Source organism: Varanus komodoensis, unplaced genomic scaffold (assembly GCF_004798865.1).
Source record: "Varanus komodoensis strain SLA01 unplaced genomic scaffold, ASM479886v1 scaffold2, whole genome shotgun sequence".
In the NCBI taxonomy this organism is placed as follows: domain Eukaryota; kingdom Metazoa; phylum Chordata; class Lepidosauria; order Squamata; family Varanidae; genus Varanus; species Varanus komodoensis.
This window is the reverse complement of record NW_025335568.1, coordinates 2,721,154-2,736,697: the sequence shown is the minus strand read 5'-3', so window position 1 is coordinate 2,736,697 and position 15,544 is coordinate 2,721,154. Positions and strand designations below refer to the sequence as shown.

Below are 15,544 nucleotides of genomic sequence, written 5' to 3'. Positions count from 1 at the left end.
AGGAGCGCGCGAGGCGGGGGCAGCGGAAGCGTTGATGGACGTGTGCCGTTTCTGCGAGAGCCGCTTCTCGCATCTCGCCTGGCAGGACAGCAGGCGAGCGCTGGGCAAGTCCCAGCCGCCGCCGCCTTCACACCCCAGAAGCCGAGGCTAGAGCCTCGAGAAAGCGACATCCAGAGGGTTCTGAACTGGAAGCTCACCAAAATGGAGCTGCCTTCCAGAGAGCTTTGCACGCTCTCAGAGGGCCCTCGGCCACAGCGAGTTTCGGTGCCGCCTTGCTGGGACACCAAAGAGGAATCAGTCCCAGTGGCTTCCCACACCTCCCTTCCCTCACAACACTCGCACCTTCTGCAATTCCTAGCAAACAGGACAGTAAAGACCGGGGGCGGCCTTGAGTTCCCACAGGCAGACTTGCCACTTGCGACCCAAAGCTTGAGAGGATGTCACACAGAATCGGGCATTTGTGTTTTTTTATGAACATGCAGGCTCCTGTCTAATGGAACTCTTTACATTTCAAACCTTCAAATAGTCTGGACATTTTTTCCAAGGAGGAATTTAATCACAATGGGGTGCGGGAAGAGACAGGGAAGGCTGTAGAGGTGACAAGTATGCCATTTCCAACTTTTTATTGTTCTCATGCCTGGGTTTAAACCTCCAGTAGAAAAAAAAACAATAAATACTACCAACAACCCACATTAACATTCAAGCACTGTGCCAACGCTGCAAAGATCTGAAGCCTTTTAATCCTCCAAGCTGAACGTCTGCAAGGAACCAGGAAAAGAGAGAAGGAAAAAAAAAAGGGAAAGAGAAGTCTGGAACCATCTTGGGTACCAGGATCTGACCATTCAAGAGCCTATTAAGCTTAGTAAGCTTAAGGGACATTCCCGCTGCACACGTTCCTGAATACCAGGCTCCCATGAGAAGGACGTCGGAGAAGGACGTAACACAGGAGTCCCGTGACCGTCAAAGGCAGCTTAAATTACCCACATGGAGACCAAAAAGGCGCAGTCACAGTGCTGGGATGTTAAGGCGACCGTTCAAGGGCAGGCCTTCAGTGGTTGTGTGGCCGGGCTCGCCCCCTGCCACGGCCTGGCGGGGGGGCGTCCACGGTGGAGCGGGGGTTCTTGATGGTTTCGTCCACAGACACGATCAGGCACGCCGCCTCGGACGCTGCCGTCAGCGCGTTGATGCGCACGATAGCTGGCTCCCACACGCAAGCCACAAAGTTGTCCGTGATGTCTTCGTTGCTCACGTCCACGCCGTACCACTTGCCCCCCTGAAAGGCAGACGGAACACACATGCGCCACGTGGCGGGAGTCCAGGTACACTGGCACCTCGGCTCCCGAACTCAATCCGTTCCAGGACTCTGGTCGTGACCCAAACTGGTCGTGAGTAAAGTCATATTTCCCCGTAAGGGTCAATGTAAATAAGGTTAACCTGTTCTGCAACTATTTTTTTTTACTCACGAAAATTATAAGCAAAGTGACAAAGAACAACAAAGATCGCAGCCATTTCCCCCCCGCAGCAACTGTGGGGGGGCACGATCACAGGCGTGCTGGGGGCACACGGGGGGAGGCAGGCGCGGGCACGCTCAGGCAGGGAAGGCGGGCGCGCTCGCAATCGTCACCCGATGCAGAGTTCGCGACTTGTGGCAAAATTTTTATGCAATTTCTGTCCGCGACCCGATTTGGTCGTGAACAGAGGTGTTCGTGAGCCGAGGGACCGCTGCATTCCGTCCCCAAAGACAAGCAAAGCCATCAGGATGAGGAGGATCCATCCTCAGGCAGCCCTGACACCCAGCCCCACAAGCCCTCGAAAGGGCTTCCCGAAAGGGGACTAGAAAAAGACACCAGCGTCTTGCTCAGAACAGGCCGGCTGCAAAGCACAAAAACAGCCGTCCTCGCAGCTCAGCCACTGCACGGAGCTGCAGCTCAGCCACCAGCACCACCACACCCCCAGTCCCCCCTGGCACGGCCATCAAGAGATGGGCTGGCGGGTTTATGCGCACGCTCACGCCTCTGGAAGCCCTCTGGTGCGGCTAGAAGACAAACCATCAAGCACGGCCCCCGCCTGGAGAGAGAAACGGGCAGGGGAGCCGCAGGGAAGGTGCGGAGGCCGCCTGCCCCAGAGAGCTCACCTGGGCATGCTTGGCCCGCAGCTTGTTGAGGATATTGGTGGCATCGAAGCCCGCGTTGTCACAGAGCTGGCGAGGAATGATCTCCAGGGCCTTGGCGTAAGCCCCGATCAGCAGCTGCTGCTTGCCGGGAATGGTCCGGGAGTAATCCCGGAGGTACTTGGAGATCTCCATCTCGATAGCTCCGCCACCGGCGACCACAGAGTCATGCTGAAAAAACACGGTAAGCAGGGAAATGCCAGTTTCTCTCGGGAGCCTCTGCTGCCGCAACGGCTCCAGCTGACGCCACTCCCAAGAGCGCCACTGGCGGGCCGGCTGGCACAGATCCGGCTGATGCCATTCGGAAGAGGCAGATGCACGCCGGCCGCGTTCAGAGAAACTAGAGCGATCTACCAGCTGGCTGGCAAGGGGAGGAGAGGCGCAGCTGTTGCAAAATCTACCCTCCACCAAATCTGGAATCCATGCAAAGAACGAGGCTTGCAGAACTGGCACATTCTGTTCCTGTTCTGCTTGAAGCTGGTCCATGGGCAAGAGGGAGGTTTTTAGAGAGAGACCAGGAGAAAGGGAGGGTCATGGGCAGAGAACCCCGAAGCCAGTCTGTTGCTGGCACACGCCAGGCCGGGGCAGGCTACGTGGTGCCTGCGGGAGCCCCTGGGTCCCCTGGCGCTTTTCATGGTGCCAGCTGAGTGTCCTGCCCTCCCATTTAGCAATAAATGATGTAACTCAGAGCAATACGCTTTCTCTCTGGCCGCTAGAGCAAATTTCTGCTAGGACTAAAAACTGTGGATTCAAAGGAGCTGCTTTGTGCGCCGAGGCTCAGGACCCCCCTCCGCCCGCGGGGGGACGGGGGGGGGGGTGGCCGGCCTTTGCCCCGCCTCCCGTGGCAGGTGAGCTGTGCCGGAGCCCAGAGCCACTTCTCAAACCGGCCACCACGTCCGAGAGCGAGGACGTCTGCCCACCCAGTCCCGCGCCGGGCAGAATCATCAGGGCTGAGCTTCTGCGCTTCCAAAGGGCAGGATCCCGAAACGGGGATGTTCCTGAGCTGTGGGGGCTTTGGGGACAAAGGGGCAAGGCCGCATCAGAGTGGCCGGGGAAGGGGGGGCCACGCGGCTCTGGTGGTCTCGCCACACCACAGAGGGAGGCCAGCCCAGGCCTGCTTTCGAGCGCACGCTCGGGAGAAGGCAGCACCAGGGCCCCCTAACACGGGGGGCAGGCGGGGAGCGGCAGGGCGGGCCAACGGCTGCCTGCGGGGCCTCCCCACTTGCTGCAGCGGCCAAGGCAGAGCGGCCACGGCAAAGGAGCAACACCCCAGCAGAGACGTCTTGGCAAGGCTGATCCAAATCGGGACGGGGCTGTCTGGAGCAACCGGGCCAGGGCACGAGGAGCGCCGAGGCGGGTTTGTCCAGCTGCCCCAGCTCCTGCCCACGCGACCTGGGGAGGGCGGCGGCAGCCCTGCCCGGTCACCCCTCCCCGGCCCCTCACGGGTGGCCACTCGCTCCCGCTAAGCCCCCAGCCCGCACCTTGATGGCTCGCCTGACAATCATGATGGCATCGTGGAGGGAGCGCTCCGTCTCTTCCATGAACTGCTCTGCCCCTCCGCGCAGGATTATCGTGCAGGTCTTGGCTTTGGGGCAGCTCGTGAAGAAGTTGTACCTGCCAGGGAGAGAGGCGGGCAGGCATCAGGGTGCGCCTCCCTGGCCCACACCATCACCTTCCAGTGCACTCGGCGGGAGGGCAAGGGCGTGCATGGTGTAGACAGACACGTCTTCCCAGCAAGCCGCTGCACTAAATCCCTGCAGTGTAGATTGAAGGGAGACACATGCACCCCCCAAACCCCACCAAGCTCCTGCTTTCTTGATGACGCTTGCTCGGGATGCACCGTGTAGGATGGAGAAATACCGAAGGGCGGAGGGAGGTCTGCAGAGATGCCACAGAAATCCCAGTTTTGCACAGAAGGTCAGTATGAAGCCAGCTCACAGCAAGCATGGGCTTACCTTTGTGGTGGGGAACATGAGCTGCCACACCCCTCGTAAGACTGATGCACCACACCCAAGGAGCACAAGCCACGCCACCGTTTTCAGAAGGCACGACTAGATTCTGGTAAGAATGCTACTTTAATGCATTATCCACTCATTTTTAAAAATGCTGCTGCAGATGTATCACTTTCAGGGTTGGTTTTATTACATTCTTATCTGAAATGTTGAGTGTTGTTCTTGCTAACTGCCCTTCTACCATTTCCTGGTAAAAAGTCAGGGCAGAAATTAAGAGCAGCAGCACGTGAATGGTTCCCCTTACCCTCTGGTATCCCTCCCGACGACCATTACCTCTCCCCTCCAATCTGGGTTTCCTCAAAGAGCTCACAGCGCCCAAGAACATCATCCGTCAGGGAATTCACACTGGTCTGGATGGAACCACCGCAAGCCTGTGTTACATGCAAGAGAACACAATTTCAGGGCGATATTCACACATGAACGAAGGGTTCAAAACCCAAACTGAATACCATCTCTTGTATTTTTTTCTAGCATTAAAAATTGCTTCTGCATACTGAATATCCCCTGCTAAACCACCATTTATCTAGAAATATTGTTGCGACCTCTTATTCCTGATAATCTCCTTTTTTATTCCGGTTCCTCTGTAAATATGAGACTGAATCCAATATCACTGACTGTCCAAATTTTCTACTAAGAGGCAGCCTTATGCAAAAGGCGATTCTGATCATCTGGGTTTGCTACCTTTATGCTGCCTGAAGACAGTGCAAGACGGCTAACAGAAGCCCTCTGACCGGAGAACGCGCAAAGCTGAGCCAGGTTGGTAGATCCAGGTGGGCAGGCAGGAAGGTCACCTGCAATGACCAGTGGCTTCACAAGCAGCAGATGCACCGCCACCTAATTCAGGACCCATTTTCACTCGGGAAGGGAACCACGGCACACCTTTCTTGTGCCCAGAATGTGGGCTGCCTCACACACGAGAGGTGCTGCGTCTCTCCCTAGCACATCACAACCACAAGAGACGTGCCCCTGCTACTGGGACAGGACGCTTACCATCATGGTCCTCTTGAGGTCTTCCTCGGGCACCCGGCCAGCGCAGAACATGTCCCTGTCGGCAAAGTACTGCGTGGCGACGTCCCCGATGGGGAGCTTGGAGAGGATCACTTTGGCCCCCGACTTGTGCAGCTTCTCCAGCTTGTCGTACAAGATGCTCCACTCCGCGTCCACGATGGCCTGGTAGTCCTGGAAAGGGGGGGGGGGCAAGAGCCCTCAGTGCGCCCGTTCTCTGGCCAGTGATCTAAAGCACTTGGGGGAAAGGGGGGAAGGGAGCGCCCTTTTCTCCGGCCCCCTCCCAGCACGCGGAACGGTCCTGACACTGCCACCACAGGGAAGCCGAGGGTCCTGCTTGGATCTGGCGGCACCTCTGCCAGTCCAGGCCGGACGAGGCCGCCCCGATGCCACGCAAGCCCCCCGCTTCCCCCGAACACAGAGGATGCTCCCATGCACTGCCGGGAGGTGGTGCCCAGATCCCCCCTTCCCCGCTGCCGCCGCCCACCTAGCAGGACCACCGCATTCACACAATCGGGAAGGCTGACAGGACAAGGGAGGGGGCAGCCCCACCGACGGCCATGGAGTGCGAAGCCCCCGGGGCCAAGGGGACCTGTGGGCGACAAGCGCCCCTGCCCCCAGCGAGGCAGAACAGAGTCCCAGGCTCCAAACAAGGCCCACCTCCTGAGCCCCTCACCTCCACGCTCTGCACCCGGATCTCGGCGTTGTCCTTCTCCGCCTTGAGCTCCAGCTCGATGTTGAGCAGGGCGATCCTGGGGGAGCTGTACTTCTTGGGCTGCATCTCAAACCCGGCGTAGGAGAAGGTTTTCTTGAAGGCCACCCCAGCCACCAGCTGGGAATCCTGGGGGGAGACAAGCGCCGTTTCAGCTCTGCTCACGCAGCCCTGTGCCTTCCCCGTGCTCTGGACTACATCCTGGGAATCCTAAGCTTCGGCTAGGCTAGCTGGGGCTGATGGGAGTTGAAATTCAGAACATCAGGAGGGCTCTAGGTCAGGGAAGGCTGTACTAGTGTGACCCACTCCGACAAGGGCAACACCCCAGGAATCAGATCTGTACCGCTACAAGGCTTTGTTATCTTCTCACAATCACGGGAAATGCAACATTTCCCCTTCTCCCCTACTGAGAGATGAATCAAAGGTGAAACCAGGGTGAGCCCCCACCCTTTATCTTTGTCTTCAAAAAAAGAAAAGAAAAGAAAAGAAAAGAAAAGAAAAGAAAAGGTTATGAATGGTGGGATGCAATTTTATTTAAACCATTCAAGATTATGGCACTTAACTGCAATGAGGTGGCATCCGCACTGTATCCCTGGGACCAACGTGACCACACACAAGCCATTACCGAAGCTGATAAACCAAGTGGAAAAACCCCAGCACTGACTAGAGCAGCTCCCTAACGTCTGAGTGGGGTCTTTTAGACCAGGGGGTTATCACTTGATTTTTTGCCTGGAGGCGAGTTCAACTGGACCCAAATGGGCTTACTCCCAAGGAAGGGTGTCTAGGACTGCAGGTGCGCTCCCATTCTGACACAGCTGGACTAAAGCTCAGAGAGGTGTCTAAGTCGCTTAATGGTGCTTCTTAACCACGGCAAGCGCCATGTTTTGCTCCTTGCCCCCAGGTAGTTCACAATCTGAGCCACAAGCTTCCAGGGGTCTCGGAACCACCATCACCCCCAGACCCTCCCCTTGCCGTGGACTCTGAAACCAAGAGGGGTACGTGAGAGCTCAGTGGCGTCCACGGGAGCAAAGGAGCTGAGCCGGTTTTGCCCCTCACCACTCTCCGTAGCTGCTACGGGGGCCAAAACGGGAAGCTGCTCCGGAAGGTATTCCAGGTGCCTCCGGAGTGGCACTCAGACCACACGCAAGCCCCCCAACCCACCAGGGGACGCGAGCTCACCTCGAGGGCGCCGCCCTGCACCTTCTTGATCCCAATCATTTTGATCTGCATCAGCTCATCCAGCATCATGACAGCATCCACCACCATTGCGGCGAAGAACCCCTTGTGCTGCGAGATCAGCTTGGAGCTCAGGGCTGTGCTTGCGCATTTCTCCAGCAGGCTCCGCAGCTCGCTGGAGAGAGGGAGGGAGGGAGCAGCTGTTTTCATTCGCTCTGCAGATCAGAGCATCACCACCAGCACACAGACTAAGCCACGGGGGTGGCGGCAGCGCCTGCTGGACGCACGATCCACCTGCCTGGGAGCCCAGCCTGGCTCTTCCCCAGTCAAAACCTTCTAAATGTTCCGACTGCTTAGGGAATGAGGTGGTGCTGCTTAGTCAAGGAGCTCCCCAGGGCTGCAGTTAAAAGGATTAACTTGCAATTCTGACGCCTCCTCAGGTTGGCCAGAGGGGCGGAAACATCTCCCTGCTCCCTGCCGTTTTTCCCTGGCGATGGCTGCAGTGTTTTCTCTCGGGTGCCGAGGTGGCCGTATGACCTGCCCCTACAAGGATGCTCTGCCCGGAGAACGGTCCAGTTGGGCAGCTTACAGAAGCACAGGGAGCAGAGGAGAGGCAAGGGGAAGCCAAGGGCATTCACTGAGGGCAAGAAGACGCTCCTAGAGACAGCGCCACCTCGGAAGGAGGGACTGCGCTTGCCTGAAAATCCTACATGGAGCCCGGCACACAGGACAGACACTTCGGGGAAACCTTTCCTGGAGAGTGCAGAGGTCAAGCTGCAGCGGGAGACACGGCAGTGGCGGCAACCTGCAGTCCTGAGCCGGAAGAAGGCGAGGGGGCTCCTGCAGCCACGAGGCCCGGAGCAGAGGGAAGGGGGGAGGCGCTCCGCTTGCTCACCCCCGCTGCAGCAGCAGCACAGCACAAGGGGCCCTGCCTTCTCCCCCCCACCCCACTCGTGGCGGCCATCAAATGCAAAAGCATCCCGCCAGTGCCAGTGCACCTGGGAGGTGGATGCCCGGGGGCCAGAATCCACACCAGCCTTCCTTCCTCAAGCTGCTCCGAAGAACTTGGAAAGCACCACTACTCCTAAGATTCCTGACCCTGGATGATGCCGGCTGGGGCTGGCGGGAACTCAAGTAGGAAAGATCTGGAGAGTACCAAGGTAGCAAAGGCTGCTCCACACTTATCCTACCTTTCCCAAAAGGAAGAATATAAAAGGATGTGTTAAAGCTGCTTAAACTCTCTTCACCTTTTATAAATTACAGAGGCAAATTGTGAGATATCTAAGCTTTACTCTAAAGCTTTGTTGGTGGTCGGTCTTTGGGCATCCTCCACAGGATCTCATTCAATCCCCCTGATTGATCAACTGATTCTGACTGATCAATCCCCAATTCTGGAGATGATAAAATCGCTTAAGAACTCATGCAAGGAACTCTGCAGAAGTTTGCTTCAAACATCGATAAAATGCACATGCAACCACGTCACAGAAGGTGGGGGTTGCGGACGCAGCCCAGCCTTTTCCACCCTGGTGCCTTCCAGATGTGCCAGACCACAACGCCTGGCAACACCCAGCCAGGACCAGGCCGAAGTGGACAGTTTTAGTCTAGATGGCCCATAGAAGATGGAAAACATACACTTGGTCTGTCTTCTTTATTGTAACTGCAATCTTCCTGATCTTATTTACAGCCTGCCAAAACAAGACAAGAATCAGAGTTAATGATTGTGCTCAGTTCCTGCCTAGTCAGACTATATACCATTTCTATCACATGCAACTCCCCAATCCTTCACAACTCACTCAATCTGAAGGAAAGTCCTCCTGTGTCAGCCTCAAGCAACAGAGCAGCTGCCCACAAACAGTGACTCATGCCAGTATAGCCACCACTGTTTTGCTGCCAGGCGCTTCTCGTCTTCATTGCACCACAGGCAGTAATGCGGGAGAGCTTTTTCAGCGGCAAAAAAACAGTTTCGGCAAGGAGAATCCCAGCAGGTTTCTCTAGATAAAGCCAGGTTGCAACAGTTCTGAAGGAACTGTACTGGGTGCCTGCTCACAACTCCAGTTTAAAGGGCTGGTGCTGAAGTTGCACATTTTCCCATGCTAACCTGGCCCTGCATTAAGATTTCCTGCTTTTCATATCCCATCTTAAAAAGATCTTTGTGTGTGTTCAAAAAACAAGCCCTTCTCTTTTGCTGCACCCCGACTTTGGAACGCCCCCCTCAAACAAAGAACACCTGGCACTGTCACTGAATTCCATTCAGTATGAGATGAAAAATGTATATTCACCCAAACATTTTCAACTGTTAATATTCACAGGTGCCAGGATTCTTATTCCTTTCAATAGTATGTACTGTTGTTTAACAGTGTTTGTTGTTTTAGTTGTATTACAGATTTAAAGTTAATATAAACTGCCCTTAGTTCCATTTTTAGATGAAGGTAAAGTCCAGAAATTGCTAAAAAAATAGCTATACTGTACCTTACGCCAACCAGGCAGAGTGCCACAGAAGGCATGGGATAACTTTCTGCCTCAAAACTCATTTACTAGTCCCATGTGAGCAGGATTAATGCAAACGGTGCAAGCCAGAATTTCACTCTCAGTTGGTGCCCAATAATTTCTCCCGCGAGAGGAAGCGACACTCAGCTCAAAAGTGAAGAACAATAAACAGCCGCTAGGGTTACCTAGAGCATGGGTCCTCAAACTACGGCCCACGGGCTGGGTCTGGCCTGCCACAGCTTGCCGCGCATGCACGCGTGGCGAGGCGCCGACTTGCTCACAAGGAGATCATTTTGGACTTGTTGGGAGAAAAAGATCTCTGTGCATGCATGCTCCTGCCTTTCTGCACACGCGTGCATGCACCCCCCCCGCCTGACCTGTGCCCCCTGCCCGTGCCGCCTTGGCGGCCCGCACCCATCCCTGGCACCTTTCAACTGGCCCCCAAGTCAAAGTTTGAGAACCCCTGACCTAGAGAAACCAGCAGTTTATACTTTAGTGACTGCACTTCTAGCTTCATAAACTAGGCCTCAGTAAAGACTTAATCTCCGCCTTTTACTTTTACTCCCCCAAAGAAATGCACTTGAACAAAGGCAGCGAGCCGGCACGCCGGGAGCCACGCCGGGCCTTACCAGCTCTGTCGCCGTGCGGAAGGCACGGATGATAATCTGGGGGTGCAGGCCTTCTTCCACATACGGCTTGACTTGCTTCAGGAATTCAGCAGCCAGGAGGGTGACAGAAGTGGTGCCGTCGCCAACCTGCCACGCAAGAACACGCTTAGGGAAGTGCCTCCAGGCAGCCGCTTCACTGCCTACAGCCGCTCTCAGCCCTGGCTCCCCACCTGAGCTCTCCCTCTCCTGACAGCTTCATCCTGCACCTAGCACCGTGCCCCTGCCGAGGAACGCTCAGATCCTCTTCTGAAAGGAGATCCCTGGATCACCACCAGCTCAGCAATCTCACTGCCAGGACGTTGTGCGATGTGAACCTCGCCCGACTGGACCGTGAGCACCCAGCGGTCTTGCCCCCGGGCTGCCGAGGAGGGACCCATCTTGCCAACCCTACAGCGCCCCAAATGCGCCGCCACAGGTGGTGCCTGGCTGTCCTCTGTCATGCTCCCCGTCCCGGACCACAGACAGTGGCAGCCCACCTCTGCATCCTGGGATTTGGCGATGTCCACAAGAGTCTTTGCCGCGGGGTGAACCACGTCGAGAAGCTTCAGGATGGTTGCACCATCATTAGAAATCGTGGCTTTGCCTGCAAAGTAAAGCGAAAACATCGGTCTGAGCACCACCGCTGGATGGAGGAGCAAAACCTAAGCAGGCCAGGCAGGAAACAGCCCCGTCTGAAGGTCTGCCTGGTCCAAGGCCCCTTTCCCAACAGCCGGCACCGAGATGCTTCCACAAAGCCCACGAGCAGGACGCAAAGACGATGCTCACAGCTGAACCGGCCGATGAGCCTCAGGAGGGGCCTCACTCGCGACCTGGCTAAGAGCTCCAGAGGCACCCCAACACGACCCAGCACCAGCGCACTCAGGGAGAAGCTCCACCTTCCTTCTACTCCTACACTGGGCATGCCTCTGCGCAAGAGGCGGACGACTCCTTCAGCGCTGCAGCAAATCTGAATGGCCTTTCTGTGAATGGGGTGAAGCGAAGCCAAAGGCGGCGGCTCTGCAAGATGCTGCGACCCAGCCTTTGGAGGCCTTGTCATGGACACTCAGCTACTGGTGCAGCTGGCCAGACTCCTGCAGTCCTATCAGCGCTCACCAAGGGAGTCACAGACCACTGTGTCACGCAGGCGGAAGATCGTCAGGGCAAAGAGGATGTTCTACAGAGTAGTGGAAGCTACTTATATTGGCATATTTGGACAATGCTTGGAACAACTGGCAACCCAAAGAGGCTCAAAAGTACAGCTTTCCTGCTAAGTCCATGTCAATCCTTTTTCAGGTGTTCCAGCACTGCACTTCTGATCTGGCAAATGGATCCACAGAAATTAATTCTTCTGGGGTCTTAGCATAAAGTTTGCCAACCAGCTTTCCCCAATCTGGTACCCCACAGATGCTCTGCACCTCAACCTCCACCAGCCAACCAGTGACTATGGTGCCTGGCTGGGGCTGATGGGAATCGACACCCAGTACGTCTGGAGGGCACCAGGTCGGAAAAGGCAAGGTCACTCTTGTCTGATGGGACAAAGAACCTCAGGAATGCATGGCAGAGACCATGCCTTGGACACGGTATGTGCCAGCTTGGCACCTTGGCATCACCAGATACGGCGGGCAGAACCTCTGCCTGAAAACCTAGGGAGCTGCAGCTAGGCAGTGTTGGTGATCCGGGGCTAGTGGGTGGGGCACCCGCCTCTGTTCCCATGATGTTTTGTTTTCAAGCCAGAAAGTCTGACTGAGCAAGGACCTAAAACCAGGCAGTAACGAGGTGTCCTGCTCTGAGCAAGAATTCTAGGCAGCCTGTGAGTGCACCTGGGCAACGCCTGCCTTGCTCTTCCTGAATCTGAACAGTAAGACCCATCTCCACATCACACACCAATGTGTGACAAAAAGATTCCCGTGCAGACACAGTAACAGAGAGATATTCCAAAGTTAAAGGAAGCTCCAGAGGTACCTCTGTCATCCACAATGAGTTTGTCCATGCCCCGGGGGCCCAGGGTGGTGCGGACAGCTTCGGCAATGACCTGGCAAGCACTGATGTTACTGATAAGCTGCGGGATCCCCTGGGAAGTGTCCGTGCCCTCCTTCAGCAGGATAACAGGTGTGGGCTGCAAGGCAAGCAGACAAGACAAGATGCCAACATCTGGCCAGACAAAGGTACTTCTGTAAAAGCTACCTCAACCATGTCATTGATCTAGAAAACCCAATTATTATCAGTTAGGCCATTTTTATAAGCAGATGCAAGAATGCAAAGCAGATGCACATTCAACAGGAAGGCAGGCACAACAGTGAAGCCAAGCTTTTGAAGACTGAATTTGCTGAGTTGCAGAAAAGGTGGCAGAACGTCACCCATGAAACCTCCCAGGCTGTTGGCCAAGCCACTGTGAGGACACAGAACATGTACAGCCATCCCACCTTCTGAATTAGTGATGGGATGCTTGAAAACAGCACTGCCTCTGTGACTGAGGCAAAAGATCAGCTCATACAACCCACCAACCAAGCCAGAGGCCTTTCCTTGCACCTTCTAACTGTAGTTACGCTCCTTTGTGCCAAGCACTGGCAGGTTAGGTTTGCATCAAATAAAACTCAGCAGTCAAATCTAACCAAGAATCTTTTCACAGCTTACCAGAATTCTACCCTGGATCATCAAACTATTTGTGCAGTGTAGAAACCATTCATTGCTCTATGCAGATACCTGGTTTGCCACTATCTCGTTTTGTTTTGTAACGTTTAGCCTAAACATTCCTGTGTGTCTTCACTGTTGATTATGTTTTGACATGCTATATTTTTACCATCTAAAGTACTTCTACAATAATATTCATGTCTTTAAAAACAAATATAGAAAGATGTTCCACAGAATGTGTCAAAGGACACAAGGAGCTGTGAAAGAAAAGCAGGCAAGCTAGAAAACTACAAAGGACAGAAAACACTAGATCAAAGGAACAGAAGTAAAGACGAGACCTCTCAGTAATCAAGCTGCCTAGGGAATATGGAAAACCACAAGAAAATAAGCAGGACATGCTCTAGTATCACACTTTAAGGCTAGGGGCCAGACCAGCTGCCCGAAACCCCATGAATCTGGTCCTGTCAGCCATGTCTGGACACACCAGGTATAAAGTATGATGGTTTTAAGGCAGACCTGATTCATTCCTGGATATAGCACAGCAAGTACACACAGAGACAACCTGAAGCTGCCTTTGCAAATAGGACACTTGATAAAATAGCACTGCAGTAGTGTGCACACCCCCTTGGCAGTAAGGATCAATTGAATTTATGCATAGGGTTAAGGTCATGATTGCACTGAAAAACACCCAGCAATGCACCAAAGAAATTTATAAATTAATTAATTAATTAAAAGGACTGGTAAGAAACATACTGTTGTGAATCACTTCAGGATTTTTAAAATGGGAAGTGGTATATAAAATGTTCTAAACTAAACGCTTAAGCATGCCCCTACCTCAGCATATTTGGGGGCAGCCAGAGACAAGGGCGGAGAAAGGGAAAAACACAGAGCTGCCCTTTTAGACCATCAGGAAAAGCAGGGAGACCAGGATACCTGGGAGAGCACCTTTCCCCTTACCAAACTGCCCAGTCAAGGAGCTCAATGGATGACATGCTCCTGGGGGCTCCACACAGACCTATGGCTTGATAGGAGTCCACCTGGGGACAAGCCTTCCGTGGGGTGGACCCCTTTCCATGAAGTTCACTGCCTCTACAGATCAGGCAGCTGCTAACAATGAGTTGTTTCCCCTGCCACCAGAAAGACTGAGCTAACCAATCATGACTTTATTCATATATAATTTCTTGAAAGGTTTTTATGGAGCTTGTTTTCAATTTGCTGGTTTATTTTTCAGTGGCCTTGCCTTTAAGTGTTCACTGCCCCGAAATTTCCATACTGGAATATGGAGAGGCAAACAACTCTTATAAATGGAATGGATATTCTCTCCCCCTTGCAGCGGCTCATTCCACGCAAAGGGAGAGCATTGGATCAAGGTCCACTTTGCTTAAGGCGGGTGCCCTCCGGGAGTGGTGGGCTACAGCTCCCATCATCCCCAGTCAGCACAGGGGGCTGCAGCCCACCATACCTGAAGGGCGCCAGGTGGGGCAAGGCTGACCAAGGACATCCCGCCTCCCCCCGCCATAAGAAAAGGCAAGCAAGGCGCTCCTGCCCAGAATCCCAAGACTACAACTCCCAGAACGCCTCGCGGCAGCCGCCCCAAGCAGTCAGAGAAACCGGCTCCCCACGACTTGAGGCAGCTCGCCCTCAAGTCCCAGCGACACCGCTCGCCGCCGCCCTCGCCTCTTGCGAAGCCCCGTCGGCTCCCTAACCCAGCTCGGGGGCGAGCGAGCGAGCGCAGGCCTCCGCCGCTCAGCCCCCCTCGCCGCTCAGCCCCGCCGGCCGCCGCCAATACCGCCGCGCTCTCGCGGCGGTGACTCCGGAGGGGACAGAAGGGCCTTCTGCGGGGAGAACTGGCCCACCCTCGCCGCGGATGGCGGCGGATAAGCCCCAGCTCCGCCGCCGGCCCTCACTCACCATCATCTTGGCGGCAGCCCTGGTGCTAACGGTCCCTCCCACAATGCACCGCACGCGCCCAGAACTTTCCCGGCGCTGCGTGGGCGGGGCTCGGGAAAGGGGCGGGACTCTGTGGGGCAAAGGGCGTTGTTCTCATAGAGATGCGAAAATGAAAGACTCCATATTTTAGAGTGTGAGTAGAGCATTCCGGATTCGCTCTAAATAATTTTTGGGGTGGTTTTTCTTTCTATTTTTTTTTACTGAAATGAGAGGTGTTAGAAGCAAAAGCGGTTTTCCCCACACGAGGAGGAAAGCCGAAAGCTCCCACCGGGATCGGGGGCTCCTGCTCTTTCTAATTTGTCTTTTTCCATGTTCGGGGAAAAGTTTGCAAGCGCATTAAGCAGCATTTTAAATGTTAATATTATTGAATTTTATTTGGCCAGGGCAGCTTATTTTATTCTACTGTATATATTTTAATTGTTATTGTTTTAATTTGAAGGAGCGCTTACATCCATATTTGCCCAGTCGCCCCCTGAGATCTGCGGGAGAGGCCCTCCTCCGGGAGCCCTCCGTGAGAGAAATTAGGAGGGTGGCTACTCGGAGGAGGGCTTTCTCAGCGGTGGCGCCTAAGTTATGGAATGCGCTCCCCGGAGAGGTCCGCCTGGCACCGTCGTTATTCGTTTTTCGGCGCCAGGCTAAGACCTTTTTATTTAAGCAACATTTTAAATGCTAAATACAATTGAATTTTATCTGGCCAGGGCGGCTTATTTTATAATGTGTGTTTTAATTAAGATTATTTTATATGGATATTTTA

General features: G+C 54.4%; 1 protein-coding gene across 1 annotated transcript; it reads right to left on the bottom strand.

Moving 5' to 3' along the window:
* Nucleotides 1–606: 606 nt before the first annotated feature.
* CCT7 (chaperonin containing TCP1 subunit 7) lies at nt 607–14,852 on the bottom strand. Its single transcript, XM_044429329.1, has 12 exons — nt 14,752–14,852; nt 12,172–12,325; nt 10,707–10,813; nt 10,192–10,317; nt 8,708–8,760; nt 7,079–7,250; nt 5,864–6,028; nt 5,173–5,361; nt 4,456–4,553; nt 3,652–3,784; nt 2,135–2,341; nt 607–1,273 (listed from the first exon to the last, which is right to left on the bottom strand). Exons 1-12 carry the CDS (start codon nt 14,755–14,757, stop codon nt 1,049–1,051), a joined length of 1,635 nt encoding a protein of 544 aa, XP_044285264.1. The 5' UTR covers nt 14,758–14,852; the 3' UTR covers nt 607–1,048.
* Nucleotides 14,853–15,544: the final 692 nt, after the last annotated feature.

Coding starts and splice junctions, on each gene's coding strand:
- CCT7 (XM_044429329.1), bottom strand. Junction 10,814..12,171: donor ACTCATTGTGGATGACAGAG/GTACCTCTGGAG, acceptor TTTACTTTGCAG/GCAAAGCCACGATTTCTAAT. Junction 4,554..5,172: donor ACCTCAAGAGGACCATGATG/GTAAGCGTCCTG, acceptor CATGTAACACAG/GCTTGCGGTGGTTCCATCCA.